Below are 21,920 nucleotides of genomic sequence, written 5' to 3'. Positions count from 1 at the left end.
GTCTTTATGTTTAAGGTCTATGAAATATACATGAAAGTATCAAATTCCATTTCTTAATTTTCTGATTATGGTTGTATACACTCCAAAATCTAAAATATTCTTTGTCCTAAACATTTCTAATAATGAGTACTCACTTGTAAGTTTGTTTTTAGAGAATCCCAACAATCTTTTTGTCTCAAAATGTTCTTTGATTTTGGTAATCAAATCAAGACTGGCTGTGAGTCTTTTGCCTCATGGTGAAAGTTTCAACTGCCCAGGATCCTGATGCAGTAAAACATTGCAGGGTCTTAATCCTTCCCAAGTCTTATTATTTCTTCTTCTTCTTCTTCTGCTTCTGCTTCTTCTTCTTCCTTCCCAAGTCTTATTAATTCTTCTTCTTCTTCTTCTTCTTCTTATTATTATTATTATTATCATCATCATCATCATTATTATTGTAGTTGTAGGCGGACATAATGATTTTATTTTATTTGTTTATTTTTATGTGGTGCTGAGGATGGAACCCAGTGCCTCGCGCATGCTAGGCAAGCACTCTGTCACTGAGCTACAGCACCAGCCTGTAGAGGTTACCATTTTAAAGAGGAACACTTAACTTTGCTCTGTTCTCCCCACTACTACCCTGTTTTCAGTCAGTCCAGTCATAGGGAAAAACAGAATATAACCAATGAGCTAAAGACAAATCTTTTCAAAGGTTGTTTGCAACCAAAATGACAAGGATTATTTTCAGTGCCTGCATGATATATCAGAACTGGGTTGTTCAAACAAAAATAAATTTTTTATTGCCTTTCATCTTATTATTTGCTTACTAATTTGCGTCCCTTCCCAAACAATTTGGACATTTTCAGTGATTTTATTTGTAAAATGCAAATATCAAACTTTATCTGAGTATGTCTATGACAAATGTATAACAGTGAACTACATGGTACAGTGGTGGATCAAATTTTATTTTATATTTGATTCATGAAAATCAGTTTCACTTATCCATTGAATGCATGTTTTTATTCTGTTCATAGGATGATATTGAGTCGAGGTAGAAGATACACTGAATTATTCCACCTTTTTGTCTGATGGGATTTTTTTGTAGATGGTTAGCAAAGTTCTTAAAACACTGTGTCTAGCAAGGTAGCGCACACCTGTAAATTCCAGCTTCTCAGAAGACTAAAGTGGGAGGATTGCAAGTTTGAGGCCAGCCTGGATAATTTTAGTGAGATGTTTAGCTCATTGTTAGAGCATTCATATGTTCAATCTACATTAGTTCAAAAAAGAGCAAATTACAAAATTATTCTATATAAAATAAATAACTCTGCTATGGAATTAAATGGTTACTATAGTCTTTCATAATATCTTAAAATAATTGGGGAGTGTAGGAAGATATCATTACTGCTTTATGTTTCAATTACTAAGTAGACAGTTTTACTATGATAATTTGAAAAACCTGTATAAGTGTAATCAATTCTGTGGTTTTAATTTTTTTTTTTTTTTTTTTTTTGTTCTGTCTCTCAGCCCAGGAGAATTAGTGCAGTTTCTGTGGCAGAGCGAGTTGCATATGAGAGAGGAGAAGAACCTGGAAAAAGCTGTGGCTATAGTGTTCGATTTGAGTCTATACTTCCCCGTCCTCATGCCAGTATAATGTTTTGTACTGTGGGTGAGTCATGTGTTTTGATTTCTTTCTTTCTTTCTTTCTTTCTTTCTTTCTTTCTTTCTTTTAGAGAGAATTTTTTTTATATTTATTTTTAGTTTTCGGGTGGACACAGCATTTTTATTTTTTTATATGTTGCTGAGGATCGAACCCAGGGCCCTGCGCATGTCAGGCGAACACACTACCACTTGAGCTACATCCCCACCCCCAATGTGTTTTGATTTCTTGTTCAGCATTTGTATTGTCATGTTTGTCAGGAATAATTTGAGTAACCAAAAAATTAGACTCTAAATAATGAGCCAGTCTTACAATTCTTCGAAACTAAAACTCAGCATTTTTTATTGTATCTGCTGCTTATTATAACAGAGAAAATTAAATTTAAGTCTATGAAAAATATATTTCAACATATACTACCTCCTTTTTATTATGCTAAATATATAATAAGCAGAATATTAAAGTATAGTTGTCTTGAAATATGCTTATTTGATTCAGAACTTTACTACTTTTTTCTAACATAGAACCACATCTGTGATTGTTGCTCTCCTTTTTTTTTCAAGGAGTGCTTCTCAGAAAATTAGAAGCAGGCATTCGAGGAATCAGTCATGTAATTGTAGATGAAATACATGAACGAGACATCAATGTAAGTAAATTGTGAGGAACCCAAGGGTTGCTAAAGCTAATTTTCCTAAACGAAGAGAGAAGGTACTAAAGCTAATCATTCTAAATGCAGAGAAGTCAAAATACAATGCCTTGCTTTTATTTTCTCTTTTCACGCTGCTTATATCATTTAGCTACTATGTACACCTGTGAACTTTAAAAACTAAGATGATCTTTTTAGCAAGTCTGTTCTAGCTTTTTTCTTTTTTTGTTGCTGTTAAACGCACAGCAGTTATTCAAAGTATTTTGAATATTATAAGTATTTTGAAATAAGTATATATAAAGTGATATCTAAAAACTGGCATAATTAAACACCTAAGTTAATGATTTTATGACTTAATAGGTAATGGAATTTTATTATTAGTTTTCACTAGAAATTTATATGTTGTTTTTGTGGGGGGAGGGGATTGGAGATGAAACCCAAGGGCCTTGTGCATGTAAGGCAAGCACTTTATCAACTCCACTATATGCTCAGCCTCTGTTCCTTTGTTTTTCTTTTTGGCATCAGGGATTGAACTCAGGGTAACACTGAGCAACATCCCCAGCCCTGTTTTGTATTTTATTTATAGAGACATGCTTTCACTAAGTTGCTTAGTACCTCACCATTGCTGAGGCTGGCGGTTAACTAGTAGTCTCCTGGCCCATCCTCATGAGCCACTAGGATTAAAGGCATATGCCGCTGTGCCTGGCCATTATTTTTAATTTGACGGTAATTAACCATTTGGGATGTTTATATAGATCTGGTCTTTTTAGATATTTATGACAGCCATGCCAGAATTAAGTAGAAACTACAGATATTCTGCCCTTGCCTCTTTTGGACCTTAATGAAATGCATATGAAGTTGACAGTATATCATTTTATGAATTAAAAGATTGACACTATATGAAGATAAGTCTGCAACATTTCAGTGTGTGGTTTATTCATTCAAATTGTCACCATCCTGATATTACTTAAAACAAGATGATTGAATAAAACGTTAATATAGGTATATAGATATAAAATTTGCATTCTTTGTATTTTTAAGCAAACAGGAAACATCTAAAAGATGTCAATATTACCATGGTAAAGATTTGAATGAAGTACTTGATATTAAACCCCTGCAAAAAGAGATGTAAGCTCTCCATAGGAAAACTTTTGAGAGTTGTTATAAAATGTTGAAGAACAGAACATATAGAAAGACTTGAGATCAATTATCAAGTTCTCTCAAAACCAGTCAAAATTCTAGCAGGATTCTCCACAGAACTTAATAAACTGGTTATAAATGCTTCCGGAGGACCATTTATTGCTGGAAACGACTGGCCCTTTTTAAAGAATAACAAAACTGAGTTTCTTTCCTTGGTGACACCAGGATTTTTTCTGAATCCACAATATTTCATTGTGGTTCATGAGTTTGACATACTATGCAGTTGAAAAGAAAATTGTGTTGTGTGTTTTGGTTTAAAACTGTCAGATCAGTGGAGAAAAGAATGGATTATTCAATAAATGGTACTGAAAACTAGTGGATCATCCATGAGGAAGTAAATAAAATTGGAACCCTGCTTCATAAAAAGATACAGAAATCAATTCCAGGTAGATTGAGGACTTGACTTAAATGACAATACAGTTTGAAAATTGTTAGTTCAAAAACGTAAACATCTTTTAGATACCACTACGCAATAGAAATGACAATATTAACTTCATGAGTAATTTTAGTTTGCTTTTAATATATTTTGGAAAGTATGAAGGAAATAGTGAAAATAATTTTTAACATTTAATCCAGTTTGTCAAATATTTTAAACGTAAAGCAAGTTTTTAGAATAGATTAATGTTTTAATTTTCCCCCATGAATCCTTCAAAAATCTGGTGTATGTTTTATATTCAGAACATATCTCAATTCAGGTTAGCCACATTTTATGTGATTGGTCATATGAGCAATGGTTACTATTCCAAGCAGCATAGTTCTAGACTTTGAATGATTAAAGAAAGCAACAGTCACAAACCTTGAAGAATGTAATATGAGTCTGTATTAAAATAAAGATTATTGTTTATTCAAAAGATATTATAAAGCTAGACAATTCTGCACTGGTAGTATAGACATTAAATTCTTAAAGTTCCATTTTTTTAAAAAGTTGAAATGACTTATTAGAAAAATGAGTAAAATATAAAAAGAAGGCTAGGCACAGTGGTATATGCCTATAATCCCAGAAAAACCAGACCATGTGGCAGGAGGATCCCCTGTTAAAAGACAGCCTGGGCATCTTTGAGACACACTAAATTAAAAATGAAAAGAAATGGACTGGGGTTGTGTTGCTCAGTGGTAGTCCTTGCAAAAAAAAAAAAAAAGATATAAACAGGCATTTGATAAAAGAAGAAATATTTTACTAATACATATGCCAAATTGAGTTGTTAGTCTCTTTGGGAAATGGGATAGTATAGATCAGTTCTATGATAAGGCACTACATTGGAGTAATAAAATTTGGATGATTATTTCAAGTGTTGGAGATCATGTGGATTAGCAGAATTTCTTTCTTATGGCTTGTGGGAGATATTTAAATGCCACCAAAGGACATAATTTAGCTTTATCTTTTGTAAATTCAATATTTATATAACAGAGCCCAGCATTTCTCTATGCACAGTTACCCTTAGAAACTTGGATATACACAACAGACACAAACAAGACTGCAAGAAACTTGGATATTAGTAACACACAAATTCACTTGCATTAATATACTCACTTCTCAGAGTGACTATAGCAGCAAGTATTGGTCACTCTTAGCAGTGCTGTAGTAAGGTAAAAAAAGATGCCAAAAGATACAAAATATACATGAAGTTAAAAAAGTAAAATGCAAACAAGGGTAAACTTGTAGTGGTGCACAACTGTGATCTCTGCTGTTGGGGAGGCTGAGATAAGAGAATTATCAGATTGAAGCATGCCTGGATTACATAGTGAGATCTTCTCAAAGAAAAAGTATGTATGTGTATATTTTTAGTACACACGCATAAAGGATTAAGATTCAGGATAGTGATGGTTGGAGAAGGTAGGAAGATTTACAACTATGCAGCCAGATGAAAATGTTGTCAAAATATTGGTGGGTTGATTTATGTTTCTGCAGTAAATTGGTTTGGTGGTGGTTTAAAATAAATGTTACCTTTCCAACTGAGACTTTGGCCTTATGAGGACTTTTCCTTTGTTCCCAAAGTTGTGTGCCTGCTAATTTAAATTTCACTAAATTTTTAGGTTAATTCTTTGGTTGAGGAATAAGAAAAATATTATGGAAAGCAAAATAACACTTCCCCACCCCCTTTTTGAGACAGTGTCTCACACCTCCAATAAATCCTAATGCCTTAGGATTCTGAATTGCTGGGATTATGGTTGTGTGCCCCACCACACTAGGGCACGAGGCACTCATTTGTAGTCCCCACAACTTTTAGGCTATATAAAGTTTCTTAAAATTGGTACTCTAGCTCACTGTAACATTTTCTTTTTGCATTTTTGCCAGCCTCCTGATAAACTGAATTTCGTTAATATCTTTTGTGTTTAAAACATAAGGAGTCTTTTATGTGTATGTATCTCATGGCCCAAATGTCTTAAATGATTTCTTGTTTTATTTGTATTTTAATAGACTGACTTCCTCTTGGTAGTACTGCGTGATGTGGTTTTGGCTTATCCTGAAGTTCGCATAGTTCTTATGTCTGCTACTATTGATACCAGCATGTTCTGTGAATATTTCTTCAACTGCCCCATAATTGAAGTTTATGGGAGGACTTATCCAGTTCAAGGTAAATTTTATGGAAACTGGGTAGGAAGGTGAGCATATTTTGCCCAGAAGGTTCAAAAATTTTAAAATCCTAGAGATTAGAATAGTACTTTTACAGGTCATTTAGGATGTAGGCAAAATTAGAATATTAGATGCATCAAAGCGTTCTTGATTCTGTTTATTGTTAGGATCTACCATAAATTTTAAATATTCACCCAGGTCTTGGTGAGGAAAGCTATATATATGGTAAGTATAAATCAGAAATATAGTAGGTAATTATTTCTGTGAACACTTATTCAACATTTAAGCAGTCTAGGTCACATTGAGAATGTCATCGAGTTGGAGAGAGAGATTTTGAAGTGAAGTATATCACAGTATTTTTAATATTTATTTTTTAGGTGGACACAATATCTTTGTTTTTCTTTTTTAAATTTTTATGTGGTGTTGAAGATCGAAGCCAGTGCCCCACACATGCTAGGCAAGCGCACTACCGCTTGAGCCACATCCCCAGCCCACACAGTATTTTTGATAATGTGTTTCTTTTAGAGATTTTTTATCACCACCATTTATTTTCTAAGACTGTCATTTAGATTTGTTACAATGAGTTTACAGCACAGTCTAATTGAAGACATGAAAATAGATTAATAATGTAGGTATGAATTGATGGCTATGCCTGGATACCAAATTTTGTAAATTGAATAATAGGTGTAGCTCTGAAATAAAAGTTACGATAGTTGTATTTCACATAAGTTTGGGTTATGAACTCTAAAACTGCTGTGTTTGTGTACGGAAATTGAAAAACCAAGCAAATGAATAGAAGTGGTGGTGCCAGGTTTTTTTACTCTTTGGGTGAAAAAGTTACAGGTGAGTAAGGGTGTGGGCTAGAGTGAGCCATGTGGTATTGGAATACAATTAAGAGGCATCAGGGTGATTCACGTTTAGCTAAATATAGGAAGAAATGAATAGGTATAGATGTGATTGTATTTCTTTATGTGCAGTTTGGTGAATGCTTGGCACACAAACAACCTCCACTGGCTTTTTGAGAGCTTGCATAATACATGTTCTTGAGGATCTGAGAGCAGAGACTACTAAGTTCTATTAAAATAGAAGATAATTATTATTAGAACATGTTGGAAATTGTGAAGAGTCACATTGAAGGGTATTAAGGAACCTTCAGATATGAATTAACAAATGAATTTAACACTACTACATTCTGAAAGTTGATAGATCACATGTACATAACTAACTGGACTTAACACTAAAATATTCCTTGTAGAATATTTTCTGGAAGATTGTATTCAGATGACCCAGTTTGTTCCTCCACCAAAGGACAAGAAAAAAAAGGACAAGGAGGATGATGGTGGTGAGGATGATGATGTAAGTGGATTTCATTTGGAATTTTCAGTGTGGGTAAACAATGTAGAAAAGCAGTTAATTTTATTAAAAACATGTTAGATTATCTATCTCTAGATTATTTGTAGGTAGAGTTATAAGCTCTTTTCTGCCATCAGTTAAATAATCTCTGGCATATGTGTCAACCAAAAAAAAAAAAATTCAAAAACCCTACATGGTTAAAAACTTTTTTAAGGTGTTATTTCTCCAAGTGTAGGAGAACATCTGGGAAACTGGAGAAAGACAGAATTTGTGCCCCACCCCAGATCTACTAATCCTGAATCCTGAGCTACAACCCTAGTCCATTTTAACAAGATCCCAAGTGATTCCTGGCAGCTATGGTCACAGATTAAAGAGGCAATGATTTTACCAGGTGAAGGGAGTGCTATAGTGGGAGTAATAATAATATCCTGGGAAGGAACAGGAAAGGAGACATTTTCTGTGTATTTCAGAAGAGGACAAACAAAAGTCTAAAAATTCATTTTTATATGCAAATTAAATAGAATTTAACATCACAATGTTTGCTGTGTCAGAAATACTGAGAATCAGATTGGCAGGAAAATAGGTTTTATTCAAAGCTGACTTTGAAGACAAAGGAAGAAAGTCTTTATTTTCAAAAGTTCCATCCCCAAAAGAATCTGATAAAAGATCTGGGATGAGAGGAGCTTCTGAGAAGGTAAGGGCATACATAAGGACAAAGATGGTAGCTTCATAGTTTTCAACTCCTTTACTAGTAACTGTGGAGAAAAAAGAAATTTTTACAGGTAATTTCAGTCCTATGGCCTGGTTGAAGTTTCACAGGTTCCTCCTCCGTATCACATCAAAAAGAACCTGGAGGACTTCGAAGGACAGAGTCTGCATTTTTAAAATTTTCTTTATTAATATTTATTTTTTAGTTGTAGTTGGACAGAATATCTTTATTTTACTTATTTGTTTTTATGTGGTGCCAAGTTTTGAACCCAGGATCTCACAATGTGAGAGGCAAGTGCTCTACTGCTGAGCTATAATCCTGGCCCTATATCTTCTTTTTACGTAAAACATGTCATGTTTTTTAACTTGACAGCAAAAGATAATTTTGTGCAAAGGACTTTCCCCCTCACATATTCAAATACCAAAATTGGATGTTAGAGATGAGGAAATAAATTGGTGAAATTGGAAGGAAGATAATTTTTAAAAAATAACGGCATATTTCTAAGGAAATGGTTCCTGTTAGTTGCTAAAACAGAAGGCAACAAATTAGAAAATAGCAGGAGAAAAAGACCAATTATAATAACTTTTTTCTCATTTTTCTTGTGCTAAGGATTGAACCCATCACCTCATGTGCTATGTGAGCGCTCTGCCACTGAGCTACAACTCTAGCCCATAATCATTATATTTTAAAATAGATGAAGTGAATTAAAGATCACATCATCATCATACTAGTTTATAAGACAATAAGGAAAGTAAACTAGGGTTAATTGGCATAGGAAAGAAATTTACTTGCTACAAGATAGCTTATGAAATCATATAAAAGTTGGTACATTAATTTGGTGTCCTCAGGAAATTTTAGTGTATTGATATATTTCCTATATGTATGGAAAATAAATTTCTAATGCTAGTAGTATAACTATAGTCATTTAGGAATAATAGTAATAACTTTAGGTATTATTCAAACCTAAAGAACAAATCTACATGATTTATTTCATGAGCTGTAATAACTGAAACAATAAAAAAAAGTGTCACCCCTTTGTTTTCTCAGGCAAATTGCAACCTGATCTGTGGAGATGAATATGGTCCAGAAACAAAAATGAGCATGTCTCAGTTGAATGAAAAGGAAACTCCTTTTGAACTCATTGAAGCTCTGCTTAAGTACATTGAAACCCTCAATGTTCCTGGAGCTGTTTTGGTTTTTTTACCTGGCTGGAATTTGATTTATACAATGCAAAAGCATTTGGAAATGAATCCACATTTTGGTATGAATCTTGTGAATTTTTCACATATGAGAAAGAAAATATACCTTAGGCCATAATGAAGTTTCAAACCAGCTCCCATTAATAGTCCTCAATGTTTCTGTATTATTATAGGAACACACAGGTATCAAATTCTACCTCTGCATTCTCAGATACCCCGAGAGGAACAGCGCAAAGTATTTGATCCTGTACCAGTTGGTGTAACCAAGGTAAACAGTCAACATTATTAATGGGATTGAAGGGTATAAATATTGTATAAATGTTTTTAAAGACTATGATATTTGCTATATAAGCATATATGATTGCTTCAGATATGTCTGTTTTCTATAAGTATACTTTTTGAATCTTTTGCAGGTTATTTTGTCCACGAATATTGCTGAGACAAGCATTACTATAAATGATGTTGTTTATGTCATTGATTCCTGCAAGTAAGTTTCCCAAAAACCTATTTGTGCATAGAATCAAAAACACCTTAAATTTCAACACACCTGTATTTTTGTACTTTGAAAATTCTTAGGCATCTGTGTATGCTGTTTAGAGGTAATCGCAAATCAAAGTTACAAAGCCTTTCATTAAAACTTGTAAGTGCATCCCACTGTTCCCCCCCCACCACCACCACCACCATTTTCCTTGTTTTCATTTGATCAAAGCTGCTTGGTATGTAAGGTAACCGACATTTAGCGCATAAACAAATGTTCTTCCTAAGTATGCTCCCATTCCTTTTAAGAATTAAAGGATTTCTCCTAGTGTGATAGCACATGACTATAATCCCAGGTACATAGGAGCCTGTCTAGCAGGGAGATCACAAATTCATCACCAGCCTTAGAAACTAATCAAGTTGACTCAAAAATCAAATCATCCGGTGACATAGCTCAGTGGTAGAGTGCTTGCTTGTATGCACAAGGCTCCAGACTTAGTCCTCTACTGGCTAACCTTGTGTTCCTTCTGTATAGAGTCCACCAGTCTGTCATGGCTATTAGTAATGATTTGTCCAGGCATAGTGGTACACGCCTGTAATCCCAGCTTAGGAGACTGAGGCAGGAGAATTTCAAATTCAAAGCCATCCTCTGCAGTGGTGAGGCAGTAAGCAACTCCTTGAGACCCTGTCTCTGAATACATATAAAATAGGGCAGGGGATGTGGTTCAAGTGTCCTTGATTTCAATCCCTGGTGCCAAAAAAAAAAAAAGTGATTTGCCAATGAGCATTTTACAGAATGGTGAATAGCCTTTTGTTCTAATCCCAGTCCTGTAGTTATTGACTACCTGTAGGTGTAAATGAGATTACTTAGGGATTCACATATACTGTACAGGCACCATTAGATGAGGTAGGGTATGAGATGTTCCATATGCTTTGTCTCAGCTTATAAACTTTAGATCATAGAAACCCTAAAAGTTGGATTTAACACTGGAATAGAGATAACTTGGATAATTTTCTCTTACGTGCATGTGTAGTATTTTATTTTCATGCTTTAAATTTATGTATGAAAATCTTTATGGGGGTGGAAAGATTGAACCCAGGGTCACTTTACTTTTGAGCTACAGCCCGGGAGTTCTTTTTAAGATGGGCTTCTCAGTAATTGTCAAGGCTGTCTTTGAACTTGACATCCTCCAGCTTCAGCCACCTTAGACTTCGATTACAGAAAGGTACCACCAAGCTAGCTTCACTTATGTCTATAAAAACCTTGTAAGTAGGTAGTCTCATACTCATTTTTGATAATGTAAGTTTTCCATGGCAATACAGGTGATAAATGTTTCATTTGTATTAAATTACTTTTTAGTAGATTGACAACTAGGCGAGTATAGTTCAAATTCCTGGATCTTATTTGTGCTATCAGAAATAGATATTTACAAGTAGTAGGCATCACTATTTGGAAAGCATCTACTAGTTAATGGCTATAGTTTTTAGGAATATTTGTGGGTCTTCGAGTAAACCAATCTTTCCTATTTAGGCAAAAAGTGAAACTGTTCACTGCTCACAATAACATGACCAACTATGCTACAGTATGGGCATCCAAAACAAATCTTGAGCAGCGGAAAGGCCGAGCTGGACGCGTGCGGCCTGGATTCTGTTTTCACCTCTGTAGCCGAGCTAGATTTGAGAGGTAAGACAAGATTAACAAGTACTTTTTCTTTCCATCAACTTGATGTATACATGCCTACAGTCAAGAACTGAAGGATGCTTAGCTTAGAAAATTAAATTGTGGTAAGAATGAAAAGAAGAAATTAATGACAGCTTATTTGATAAAACAATAACTTAAGTCATTTTGGAATTACTGATATGAAATAGTTACTCAAGTGAAAAGATCCTTTGTATTTATAGAGTATTTCTATTTTCAGTTTTATTACCATTAATTCACTGTTTCATAGTGCATTTCATGTTCCTGAGAAATTTAGGATATTCTGGTAAGACAAAGTTCATGGAGTTGAGCTGACTTCACCAAGACTGGAGAGAGTCAGGACTCAAATCCAACTCTCAGTTCTATCCATTTTCATTTATATTACATAGACCTTTTCTTTCTTTCTTTCTTTTTTTTTAACATTTTTGGATGGGAACTATTCATTAAGAAATTCTCCAGGTGCATAAATGTACATGATATGAAGAAAAATCAGTTTGATTTTTAATGTTTTTATACAAGTAACTTTCATTACAGATATATGGATAAGCATTAGATTGAACTGTTGAGTGCCTGTGGCATTTGGGGACCATCTAGTTCTTTTTTTAAACTTACATTGTCCTTTGACTAAATAGAAATATAGTTATTCTTTAAAATCTTAAAACAAAGTAATAATAAATTAACAATGACAAATTTACCTTTTAGTAAGGAATTTTTGCTCATTTCTCAGCAAGGCGAGGAAAGATGTTGTAAAGTTTTATGTAAACTTAATTTTAAGTTGATCTAAGTCTTGCCAGCAGTACTAATTCATTGCATTATCGTATACATCTACACTTATTAAGTCTTTGTTTCCATTGTATAAACTGAGATTAAGGTACTTCTTTGAGTCCAGTTGTTAAGTTGGAGGTATTGTGTCATCTGACCCATAAGTTGTTGGGATGATTACAAGAATTAATAATGTAAACTGCTTAGAAGAGTGGTAATCTTGTCAAAGCCAACATTTATTGTTGACATTGTAAATTTATAATAGTAACTCTTATTAGAAATTTAAAGACTAATTTGTAAGATCTTTTCCAGGAGCCACTAAAATTATGTGCACTTATGGTTTGTGTAGAAAGATGTTTGCCCCCATCTCCAGAAAAAAAAAAATCTTGCTATACAACTATTTTTAACTCTCATGGGGATTAATAATAAAGAATTTGGTATAGCTATATCATTCTTCTTCACTCCTCAGTTGGGGGTGGGGAGAAAACCTATGAAGCTATAAGAGTGAGGTCAGAAACAACTACTAAAACTTTTCCACAGAGTTTGTATTGAATAATAAAGTCGGGGGGCAGCTTTATATTCCTGACTATCTCTGCAAAAATTTTGGTAGAATAACTTCTGTTTACAACCAGGATAGTTACTATATTTATTTTCTCTTAGACTTGAAACACACATGACACCAGAGATGTTTCGAACACCATTGCATGAAATTGCTTTGAGTATAAAACTTCTGCGTCTAGGAGGAATTGGCCAATTCCTGGCCAAGGCAATTGAACCTCCACCTTTGGATGCTGTGATTGAAGCCGAGCACACTCTTAGAGGTACTTGTAGATACAGACTTGCTCACAGAAGTATTAGCAGATAATACTTACTGAATGAAACAGAATGAAGATGAAGTCTGGGCTGGGTTTGTGGCTCAGTGGTAGGGCATTTGTCTCGCATGTGTGAAATAGTTTTTGATCCTTAGCACCACATAAAATTAAGTAAATAAAATAAAGGTACCATATCTACAACTAAAAAATAGTTTGAGGGGGGAATGCTGGGGATTGAACCCAGGGCCTTGTGCATTCAAGGCTAGCACTCTACCAACTGAGCCCTGAAAAATTTTTTTTAAAGAATGAAGATAAAGTCAACAAGAGCTGTGGTAATAAGGTTTATAGTATTAAACCTTGTTTTTAGTATGGTGTACATGTGTTAGAACATTTGTTTTCTTTTTGAGTATATTAGAAAGGTAGTGTACTTTGGTGAAAAATAGGGGCATTGGAGTCGGAAGGCTCCACATTTGAGTTTTGAATCAAGCATTCACCTTTTGTGCAAACTCAAAGCTTCCAGATTTCATTGCTTTCTTCAAAATTATTATCAGCTGATTGTGTCTTGACTAATGGTATGGAACATAGGTACTCATGATGCCATTATTATTACTGTGTTTATATAGACTTCTTGTAGGCTGTATGTAAATTTATATTCCACAAGAACTAATTCTAGTATCATTTATGTTAGATGCTCTATAATTTAGTTTTGTTCTACTTTTTGAGTGCGAAGAATTGGCTCTGAGGGACACAGTGACACACACCTGTAATCCTAGGTACTTGGAAGCCTGAGACAGGATAATCACAAGTTCAGGCTAACTTTGGCAATTTAGTGAGAACCTGTCTCCAAATAAATAGGGCTAGGGTGTGTAGCTCAGTGTCCCTGGGATCAATCCATAGTAGCAAGTTAAGTGGGGCATTGATGGTTTTGGACATGGTGCTGGCAGTTGCTTTGAAAAATGATGGGAGGGCTGGGGATGTGGCTCAAGCGGTAGCGCGCTCGCCTGGCATGCGTGCGGCCCGGGTTCGATCCTCAGCACCACATACCAACAAAGATGTTGTGTCCGCCGAGAACTAAAAAATATATATATATATATATATATATATATATTAAAAATTCTCTCTCTCTCTCTCTCTCTCCTCACTAAAAAAAAAAAAAAAAAGAAAGAAAGAAAAAAGAAAAATTATGGGATCTTAAATTCCCTATCCTACCCTTAATCTATGAAGCAAATCTATGTTTACTTACATATAAGGGTATTCCTTACCATTTCTGCTCATACAGAAATATTTTTCCACAGAACTTGATGCATTGGATGTCAATGATGAGTTGACTCCTTTGGGACGAATCCTGGCTAAGCTCCCCATTGAGCCTCGCTTTGGCAAAATGATGATAATGGGGTGTATTTTCTAGTAAGTACTTTGTATTGTTGTTGATAGTGTTGATAATTCAGAATCATAATCCACTCCCCATGAAAGCAAGATCCACTAAGGAAAAATAGACACTTTTTGGTTAAAATAACTGATATATCTAGATACAAAGACAAATAGTAAAACTAGTCCTTTTTCTTCCAGTGCATTTCTTCAAGCTGGGGGATAAGCACTGATTTCTCAAAAGAGAATGGCATTCCCCAGGATTTTAGTTTAGTTGTCCCTTGAAAGGAAATAGTACTATGAAAAGGGATACGTTATTATCATAAAGTTTGGAAGATAAAAAGATATTTCTTTGAGAGAATGGGAAAGGGAAAATTACGTTTCTTGGTCATAATTTATGGTGGATGTTCAGCCATTATTGTCAGAGGTAATTTCACTTTCTTCTGGAGAAAGGGCCTATATAAATGTTCCTGGTTAAGCCAATTTAGCACTGATAAAAGCATCATTTTAACTAATAAAGACTCAAACCCACAGCCCACAGTGAGTGCTACCTGACCTATTGGCATCAAGGTTATTATCTAGTCTCAATTTAACTGTCAATTTGTTTTTCAGTGTGGGTGATGCTGTCTGTACCATCTCTGCTGCTACCTGCTTTCCTGAGCCTTTCATTAGTGAGGGAAAGCGCCTGGGGTATATCCATCGGAACTTTGCTGGAAATAGATTTTCTGATCATGTGGCCCTTTTGTCAGTGTTTCAAGCCTGGGATGATGCGAGGTACGGGTTTGAAAGAGTGTTCTAAAAGTTGGGTGAGCTGTTTCTATTTTCTAATCCGGTGTGGAGTTCTCTGTTCTTTGACAATGTCTTTTTACCATTCCAATTTATAGAATGAGTGGAGAAGAAGCAGAGATACGTTTTTGTGAACATAAACGTCTCAATATGGCTACACTGAGAATGACTTGGGAAGCCAAAGTTCAGCTTAAAGAGATTCTGATTAATTCTGGATTTCCAGAAGGTAAGCTTCTGTTACAGTAATTTGTGAAGTGATACTGATGTGCCTATTTTAAAGTATAGAATATTTAACCTTCAGACTTTAGATCATATGCTCAATCTTCTTTGTTTTTGGAGGGGGTCACAGGGATTAAACAGGGTCTCAGTTGCTTAGTACCTCACTTTTGCTGAGGCTGGCTGTGAATTCTAGACCCTCCTTTCTCAGCATCATGCCCAGATTGTTTTTTTATTTTTTAGTTGTTGATAGGGCTTTATTTATTTATATGAGGTGCTGAGAATGGAACCCCGCGCCTCACACGTTAGACAAGCACTCCACCACTGAGGTACAACCCCACTCTCAAATCATGTGCTCTATGTACCCAGTTATTTCTTAGTTCTTTGAACATGGAAGTCCCTTTTAAAAAGGAAACAAAAAGTCATGATGTTCAGTGCACATTGAGAAGTGATTTAATTAGTTCAGTGTATATTCGTTTTTAAATTTGAAGTGGTTTTGGTTAATTTTGAGTCAGTATCTTTGTAAGTTGCTCAAGCTAGCCTCAAACTTTGAATCCTCCTGCCTTAGCTTCCTAAGTTGCTGGGATCTACAGATATATGCCACCATAGCTAGCTGCAATTTGAAGTAAAATTTACCACATTTAAGTTTTTAAGTGACTTGAATTTAAGCTCTTAAGAGATGAAACAGGGGTCATTAAGATGTGTGATACATTCTAAATTTTTTTTTTTGTTTTGATAAAAAGTTGGTGTTTTCTACCTAGGCTAAACATTGAGAAATAGAAGTAGGACATGCATAATCATAAATAGGACATGTTTAGTTGAAACCTTTGGTTGTTGGGCAAAGGTACATTACTGAAAAGATAAAGTAGTTCTCATCTGTGGTAAACTGACTGGATTTTTTTTTCAACAGAAAGCGAAAGGCAATTTTATGTGCTAGATTCTTTATAAAAATTACTGAGCCTCAGCTGTTAGTAACACTTTTTATGGATTATTAACCCAATACCAGAGTTTAAATTATTTATCCAGATTTATTTAATTAGGAGGTGTGAAACTAGAACTCAGATTTAGTCAGAACAAAATATATCCTTATTCTTAGCTTACCCTGTTAGGCTTCTTATTAGTGATCATGTATTCAAAATGTATAGACTGGGTGAAAAAGCCCTCATTCCAGTGGGTTCCCTTATTCTCTTAGATTAATCTATCACTAACTCCATCTTCTACAAGTAATAGCTATCTAATAATAGCCAATAAACATTTTGATCCTATCAGATTAATGTGAATTCAGAGAGTAGATGATTTTTATTATTTTCAGCAATCATCCTGGCTTCTGCTCTGGTTTTGTGTAGAAAAGAATGCAGATACTTTAGTTTTCTTATGGGGACTTAAGCAGAATTTCTCCTGGAACTTGGAATATTTTTTTCTTTTCCTCGTTTTTTTTTTTTTTTTTTTTTTTTTTTTTTAACTGGTGGACTAGAGTTGTACACGATGGATTTGTTGTTGCATGTTTGTTCTTGCCCAGAATATAATTTGGCCTTCTTGAATTTGATAGTAAGGTTCTGAGAAGAAAGTTTTTTAGCCAGGTTATTTGTAAAGTGGAAGAATTATTCTATTTAGTTTGCATGCGATATGAGGATTTGCCAGTTAACTGATTTGTTTTTTCTTTTTGTTAAACTATTCTTTTTAACAGATTGTTTGTTGACACAAGTGTTTACTAACACTGGACCAGATAATAATTTGGATGTTGTTATTTCTCTCCTGGCTTTTGGCGTGTACCCTAATGTATGCTATCATAAGGAAAAGAGAAAGATTCTTACTACCGAAGGGCGTAATGCACTTATCCACAAATCATCTGTTAATTGTCCATTTAGCAGCCAAGACATGAAGTACCCTTCTCCCTTCTTTGTATTTGGTGAAAAGGTAAGTAAAGGTATATTTAAGAAAGTTCAAAAATTCAAATTCTTTTTATTATCCTTTGTGCACATTAATTTTTCACTTTTTGTGAATGTGAATTTTAATATTCACAGTATTCGTTGTTATTATAGGCATTATTTGACAGTTGGCATATCAGCGATTTCCTCTTGCCTCTTTTTCCATTTGCAGATTCGAACCCGAGCCATCTCTGCTAAAGGCATGACCTTAGTCACCCCCTTGCAGTTGCTTCTCTTTGCTTCCAAGAGAGTCCAATCTGACGGGCAGATTGTGTTTGTAGATGACTGGTATGGATTTTCAGATATGACCTCCAAACTGAATTCTTAGAATTCTGAGATATGCCCAAACTCAGCTCTGTTCTGACTTCAATGTAAAGTAAACAATGCAAGACTTAGTGGGCCATATTTGGTTCTATATAACATATTTTCTTGGAGAGTGGTAAATGTTGGTCATATTGTTCTATGTAAAGTGTATTTTATTTATTTTTAATATTTATTTTTTTAGTTGTAGTTGGGCACAATATCTTTATTTACTTTTATGGGGTGTTGGGGATCGAACCCAGGGCCTCGCCCCGTGGTAAGCAAGCGCTCAACTGCTGAGCCACAACCCCAGTCCTAAAGTATATTTTAAATTGATTATCCCAGTAGAAGTAAATGCATTATAGATTTGTCACTTATGTCACCGTGAATACTGTCATTACCAAAGTAGACTCTAATTAGAGCTTGGGTGCCATGTGCTCTATAAGACATTGTGGTGTGCATTCTGCCATAATGAAATGGAGCTTGATGGGCAGTCAGTAGGATAATGTAGAAGAGTCCACCATTCTTAATTTCTGTTCTTTTTCTTTCTTTCTTTCTTTTTTTTTTTTTTTTTTGTGACGAAGATTGAACCCAGGTTTTCATGCATACTAAGCAGTCTGTCTTACTAGAGCTGCTTCCTCAATCCCAACATTCTGAGTCTCTTAATTTATTGGAGACTGAGTTATGAGACTCCCAATAGCTAGCAGTTTTTTTTTAAGAAGTTAATACAGATTATTATTACTCCTCATACCTGTGTTTGCCTAAGCCTTGGTTCATTTGGATATAGCACTTGTACTTGTTAAACAGTTAGATTTATTCCATGAAAAGCAATCCCTGAATTTAAGGAATCGAAAGTAGTCTTGGTGCTTGTGGTCCTTTTCTTAGTTTTTGTTTTTCTTATTTTTAGGATCAGACTACAAATATCCCATGAAGCCGCTGCCTGTATCACTGCCCTCAGAGCAGCAATGGAAGCTCTGGTTGTTGAAGTAAGCAAACAACCTAATATCATCAGCCAGTTGGACCCTGTAAATGAACATATGCTTAACATGATTCGCCAAATCTCTAGGCCATCAGCTGCTGGTATAAACCTTATGATTGGCAGTGCACGGTGAGTACCACATTGCTTTCTTTGAATCAAACAGAGGCTGGATATTCCTTGTAGACCTAGTATTCCCATGTTTAGTTGATGGAACTAGGCAAGCCCTAAATACAAAAATTAGTTGGGCTGACATACTCAGAACAAAAGAATACCATCTACCCACCTCCTCACCTTGTCCCATCTCTGTTAGAGATGGAAAAGAACCTTAAGTGTACGCACATGGGTCAGAGTAGTTCACCTAACCAGGTAAGTGATATAGCCTAGATAGTTCTCTTATCACAACATTATTTTGGCATTTCTGAAGAAAAAAGGTGGATAGGTTAAATTGTTTCTTAAATGTAAAGCATCAGGCTTTATTTTAAGGAAATAAGAGTATGAAAAGATGAAATTTCTCTTAATTAAAAAAAATTTTTTTGCCTCCTGTTTTTTTCTTTGCCTTCAGCTTATTATTTTGGGAATATTTGATACCTACAGAAAAGGCACAATATAAAATGTATACCCATGTGGTCTTCATTTAGGGTCACTAATTTTTTATTGTGACTTTTTTTTTAATTTGTAAAGTTGCAGACTTGGTGGCGTTATATCAGTGTACTTCATGCTTTTTTTTTTTTTTTTTGGTACTGGGGAATGAACCTAGGAGCACTTCCTAATGAGTTGCTTAGTCCCTTGCTAAGTTGCTAAGGCTGACTTTGAACCCAAATCCTTCTGCCTCAACCTCGTGATCTTATGTGATTACAGGCGTGTACCACTCTGCCATTTTGGAGCAATTTTTTTTTTTTCAAATGGCTTTTCTTTGCAGTGGGGATTTGACTACATAAATAGGTTTCCAATAAAATCAATAGAAGGTGAGCAGTGGAGTAACCTGAATTCATAGCTGTTGTATCTGACTTGGATAGCTATTGGATTGCTAGTGTCAGTCTTCAGAGTGTTCCATATTAATAAGCTGAATTAGAATTGTTTTTCCAAAGCATCTTGATGTGCAGATTTCCTTTAGCCCTCATTCGCCCTATGAAACAGATTGTCAAGACATTTTTCAAGAATACTTCTGAGGTAATACAGGAGAATACCAAAATTTTGGTGTTTGGTAAATACCAAATATTTGGTTTATTGCCAGTACCAGGAACTTCTTCTAGTGTATTTTTAATACTTGAATTTCTTAGAACATTGTATATTGAACTGAGTAAAAAAAAAAGTTGTAAGGACAAAACTTTCAAAATTTAAGGCCTTCGAGAACGAAGCAGGAAGAAATTTTAGACTGTTTATGGTTGATGCCTGTAGATACTGTCTCTTTTGAAAATGCATATTAGATTTATTTCAGTTTGTATTTGTGCCTTGGTCTACATTCTGTTTTGCATTAAATTTTCAAATACAATTAAATTTATATATTTGGTTGAGTAATTCAGAAGTGTTAAGTTGTGGGATTAGGGTGTAGCTAATGAATGGTAGACTGCTTGCTTAACATGTACAAGACTGTTTGATCCCAGTTCTACAAAATAAATAAAACACGTGTACATATGAGGGGGAAAAAACAGATTTACTAAAATGGTGGTTTTGTGCTTTTCCTAGGTATGGAGATGGTCCACGACCTCCCAAGATGGCCCGATATGATAATGGAAGTGGATATAGAAGGGGAGTTTCTGGATATGGTGGTGGAGGCTATGGCACTGGAGGCTATGGTGGTGGCTATAACAGTGGAGGTTTTGGTGGGGGAGGCTATGGAGGTGGTGGTGGTGGTAGCGGAGGCGGAGGCTATGGAGGTGGTGGTGGTTATGGTGGTGGCTCCAACTCTTATCGAGGAGGATATGGTGGAGGTGGTGGTGGTGGTGGTGGAGGTTACAGAGGAGGTTTCCGAGGAGGTTATAGGGGAAACTTTGGAGACTACAGAGGATCTGGTGGAGACTACAGAGGATCCGGTGGAGACTATAGAGGATCTGGGGGAGACTACAGAGGATGTGGTGGAGATTATAGAGGATCTGGAGGGGGCTACCGAGGATCTGGGGGATTCCATCGAGGTGGTGGTAGAGGGGGCTATGGTGGTGGCTACTTTGGACAGGGAAGAGGAGGTGGTGGTTATTAAAACTTGGTTATGTCAGTGCCTGTGCATAGACCGTTTTTGGAAAAAAAAAAAAGCATGCTGTGTGTTTTCCCATGATGTTTATTATTTGCACCAAAAGAAAAAATAAACGCATTTTCCACCTATTCTGTGGTTCATTGTAGTTTAAGGAAACCAAGTATATAGACACATTAGTGATTTTTGTTTATATTATGTAAAATATGATCTATTATAAAAGTACTACAGTTTGTATTTTTTTCTTTAAGGAGTAAAGATTTGCCTTCTAAATTAACTTGATATTTTCTTGGCTTTTGTTTAATACAATAGAAAATAAAGTATTCCACTGAATGACGACTGTGTGTAATTGATTAAGTTTACAATGCCAATCATATTTGTTCTTTGTACTCTGTACTGTTTTTTGAGAAATATGGAAGTGATATTAGTACTTGTAATAGAATAAATAGTCTTGGAATTGAATTGCTGTTTCACCATATATTGACCAGTGCCCAAGTCAAGTGGACCTCGATGTAACTAGGGCTGAACATTTTTGCTTCCTCTGAAGCTGTGTCTGAAAAAACTTCATAATTGAGATCAGCATTTTGTTTTCTAAATTAAGGTAGACTACATCTCTTTACCACTTACGTTTGATATGTGGTTAGTAAGACTATCTGTGAGGACTCTGCTTTCTTTTGACATTACGATTGTGAAAAATACCATAAGAGGTATAAGATGAATAATGCCTCACTTGACTGAATTCTAGCCCCCAGCAACTTTTCCAGTGGAAACATGGAAAGAACCATTCAGAAGTGTTTAGCTAAGCTAAAGACCTGGAACCTGTTTCTAGAGCTTCCATTAGTTTGTTTTTGCTGTGCTGTGCCCTGTGAATTTAAACTGTTGGGTCTAACTCAGTAGTGTTATCCCTCTGTAATCCAAAAAGTGCTTCCATCATAGGATTCTTTCATAGTTGGCTTGTTTTTTGTTCTAGTGATTGAATCCAAGGTCTCCCAAACGCACGATAAGTGTCATTTGTTTTCCTTATTCAGAGAATCTTTATGTAACAGTTCATTACAACTGAAAATTCACAAAGCTTTGCTTTGTTGACTAATTT

The 21,920-nt window shown here is 35.1% G+C and overlaps 1 protein-coding gene across 2 annotated transcripts in view; it reads left to right on the top strand.

Moving 5' to 3' along the window:
* Positions 1-21,160, top strand: part of DHX9 (DExH-box helicase 9) — a 41,128-nt gene extending 19,968 nt beyond the window's left edge. For both annotated transcript variants that reach the window (XM_081299705.1, XM_081299706.1), the window contains 16 exons: positions 1,501-1,642; positions 2,194-2,276; positions 5,896-6,052; positions 7,307-7,407; positions 9,161-9,374; positions 9,486-9,580; positions 9,726-9,799; positions 11,321-11,473; positions 12,911-13,071; positions 14,358-14,469; positions 15,043-15,204; positions 15,315-15,442; positions 17,120-17,349; positions 17,533-17,648; positions 18,568-18,768; positions 20,326-21,160. In XM_081299705.1, coding sequence (XP_081155831.1) covers positions 1,501-1,642; positions 2,194-2,276; positions 5,896-6,052; positions 7,307-7,407; positions 9,161-9,374; positions 9,486-9,580; positions 9,726-9,799; positions 11,321-11,473; positions 12,911-13,071; positions 14,358-14,469; positions 15,043-15,204; positions 15,315-15,442; positions 17,120-17,349; positions 17,533-17,648; positions 18,568-18,768; positions 20,326-20,836 — 2,640 coding nt within the window. In that variant the 3' untranslated portion in view covers positions 20,837-21,160. The remainder of the gene's footprint in view (positions 1-1,500; positions 1,643-2,193; positions 2,277-5,895; positions 6,053-7,306; positions 7,408-9,160; positions 9,375-9,485; positions 9,581-9,725; positions 9,800-11,320; positions 11,474-12,910; positions 13,072-14,357; positions 14,470-15,042; positions 15,205-15,314; positions 15,443-17,119; positions 17,350-17,532; positions 17,649-18,567; positions 18,769-20,325) is intronic.
* The last annotated feature ends 760 nt before the right edge of the window (positions 21,161-21,920 follow it).

This window comes from Spermophilus citellus (genome assembly GCF_964194105.1).
Source record: "Spermophilus citellus genome assembly, chromosome: 6".
In the NCBI taxonomy this organism is placed as follows: domain Eukaryota; kingdom Metazoa; phylum Chordata; class Mammalia; order Rodentia; family Sciuridae; genus Spermophilus; species Spermophilus citellus.
Note: the sequence above shows the minus strand (reverse complement) of the source record. Positions and strands in the feature narration are given on the sequence as shown.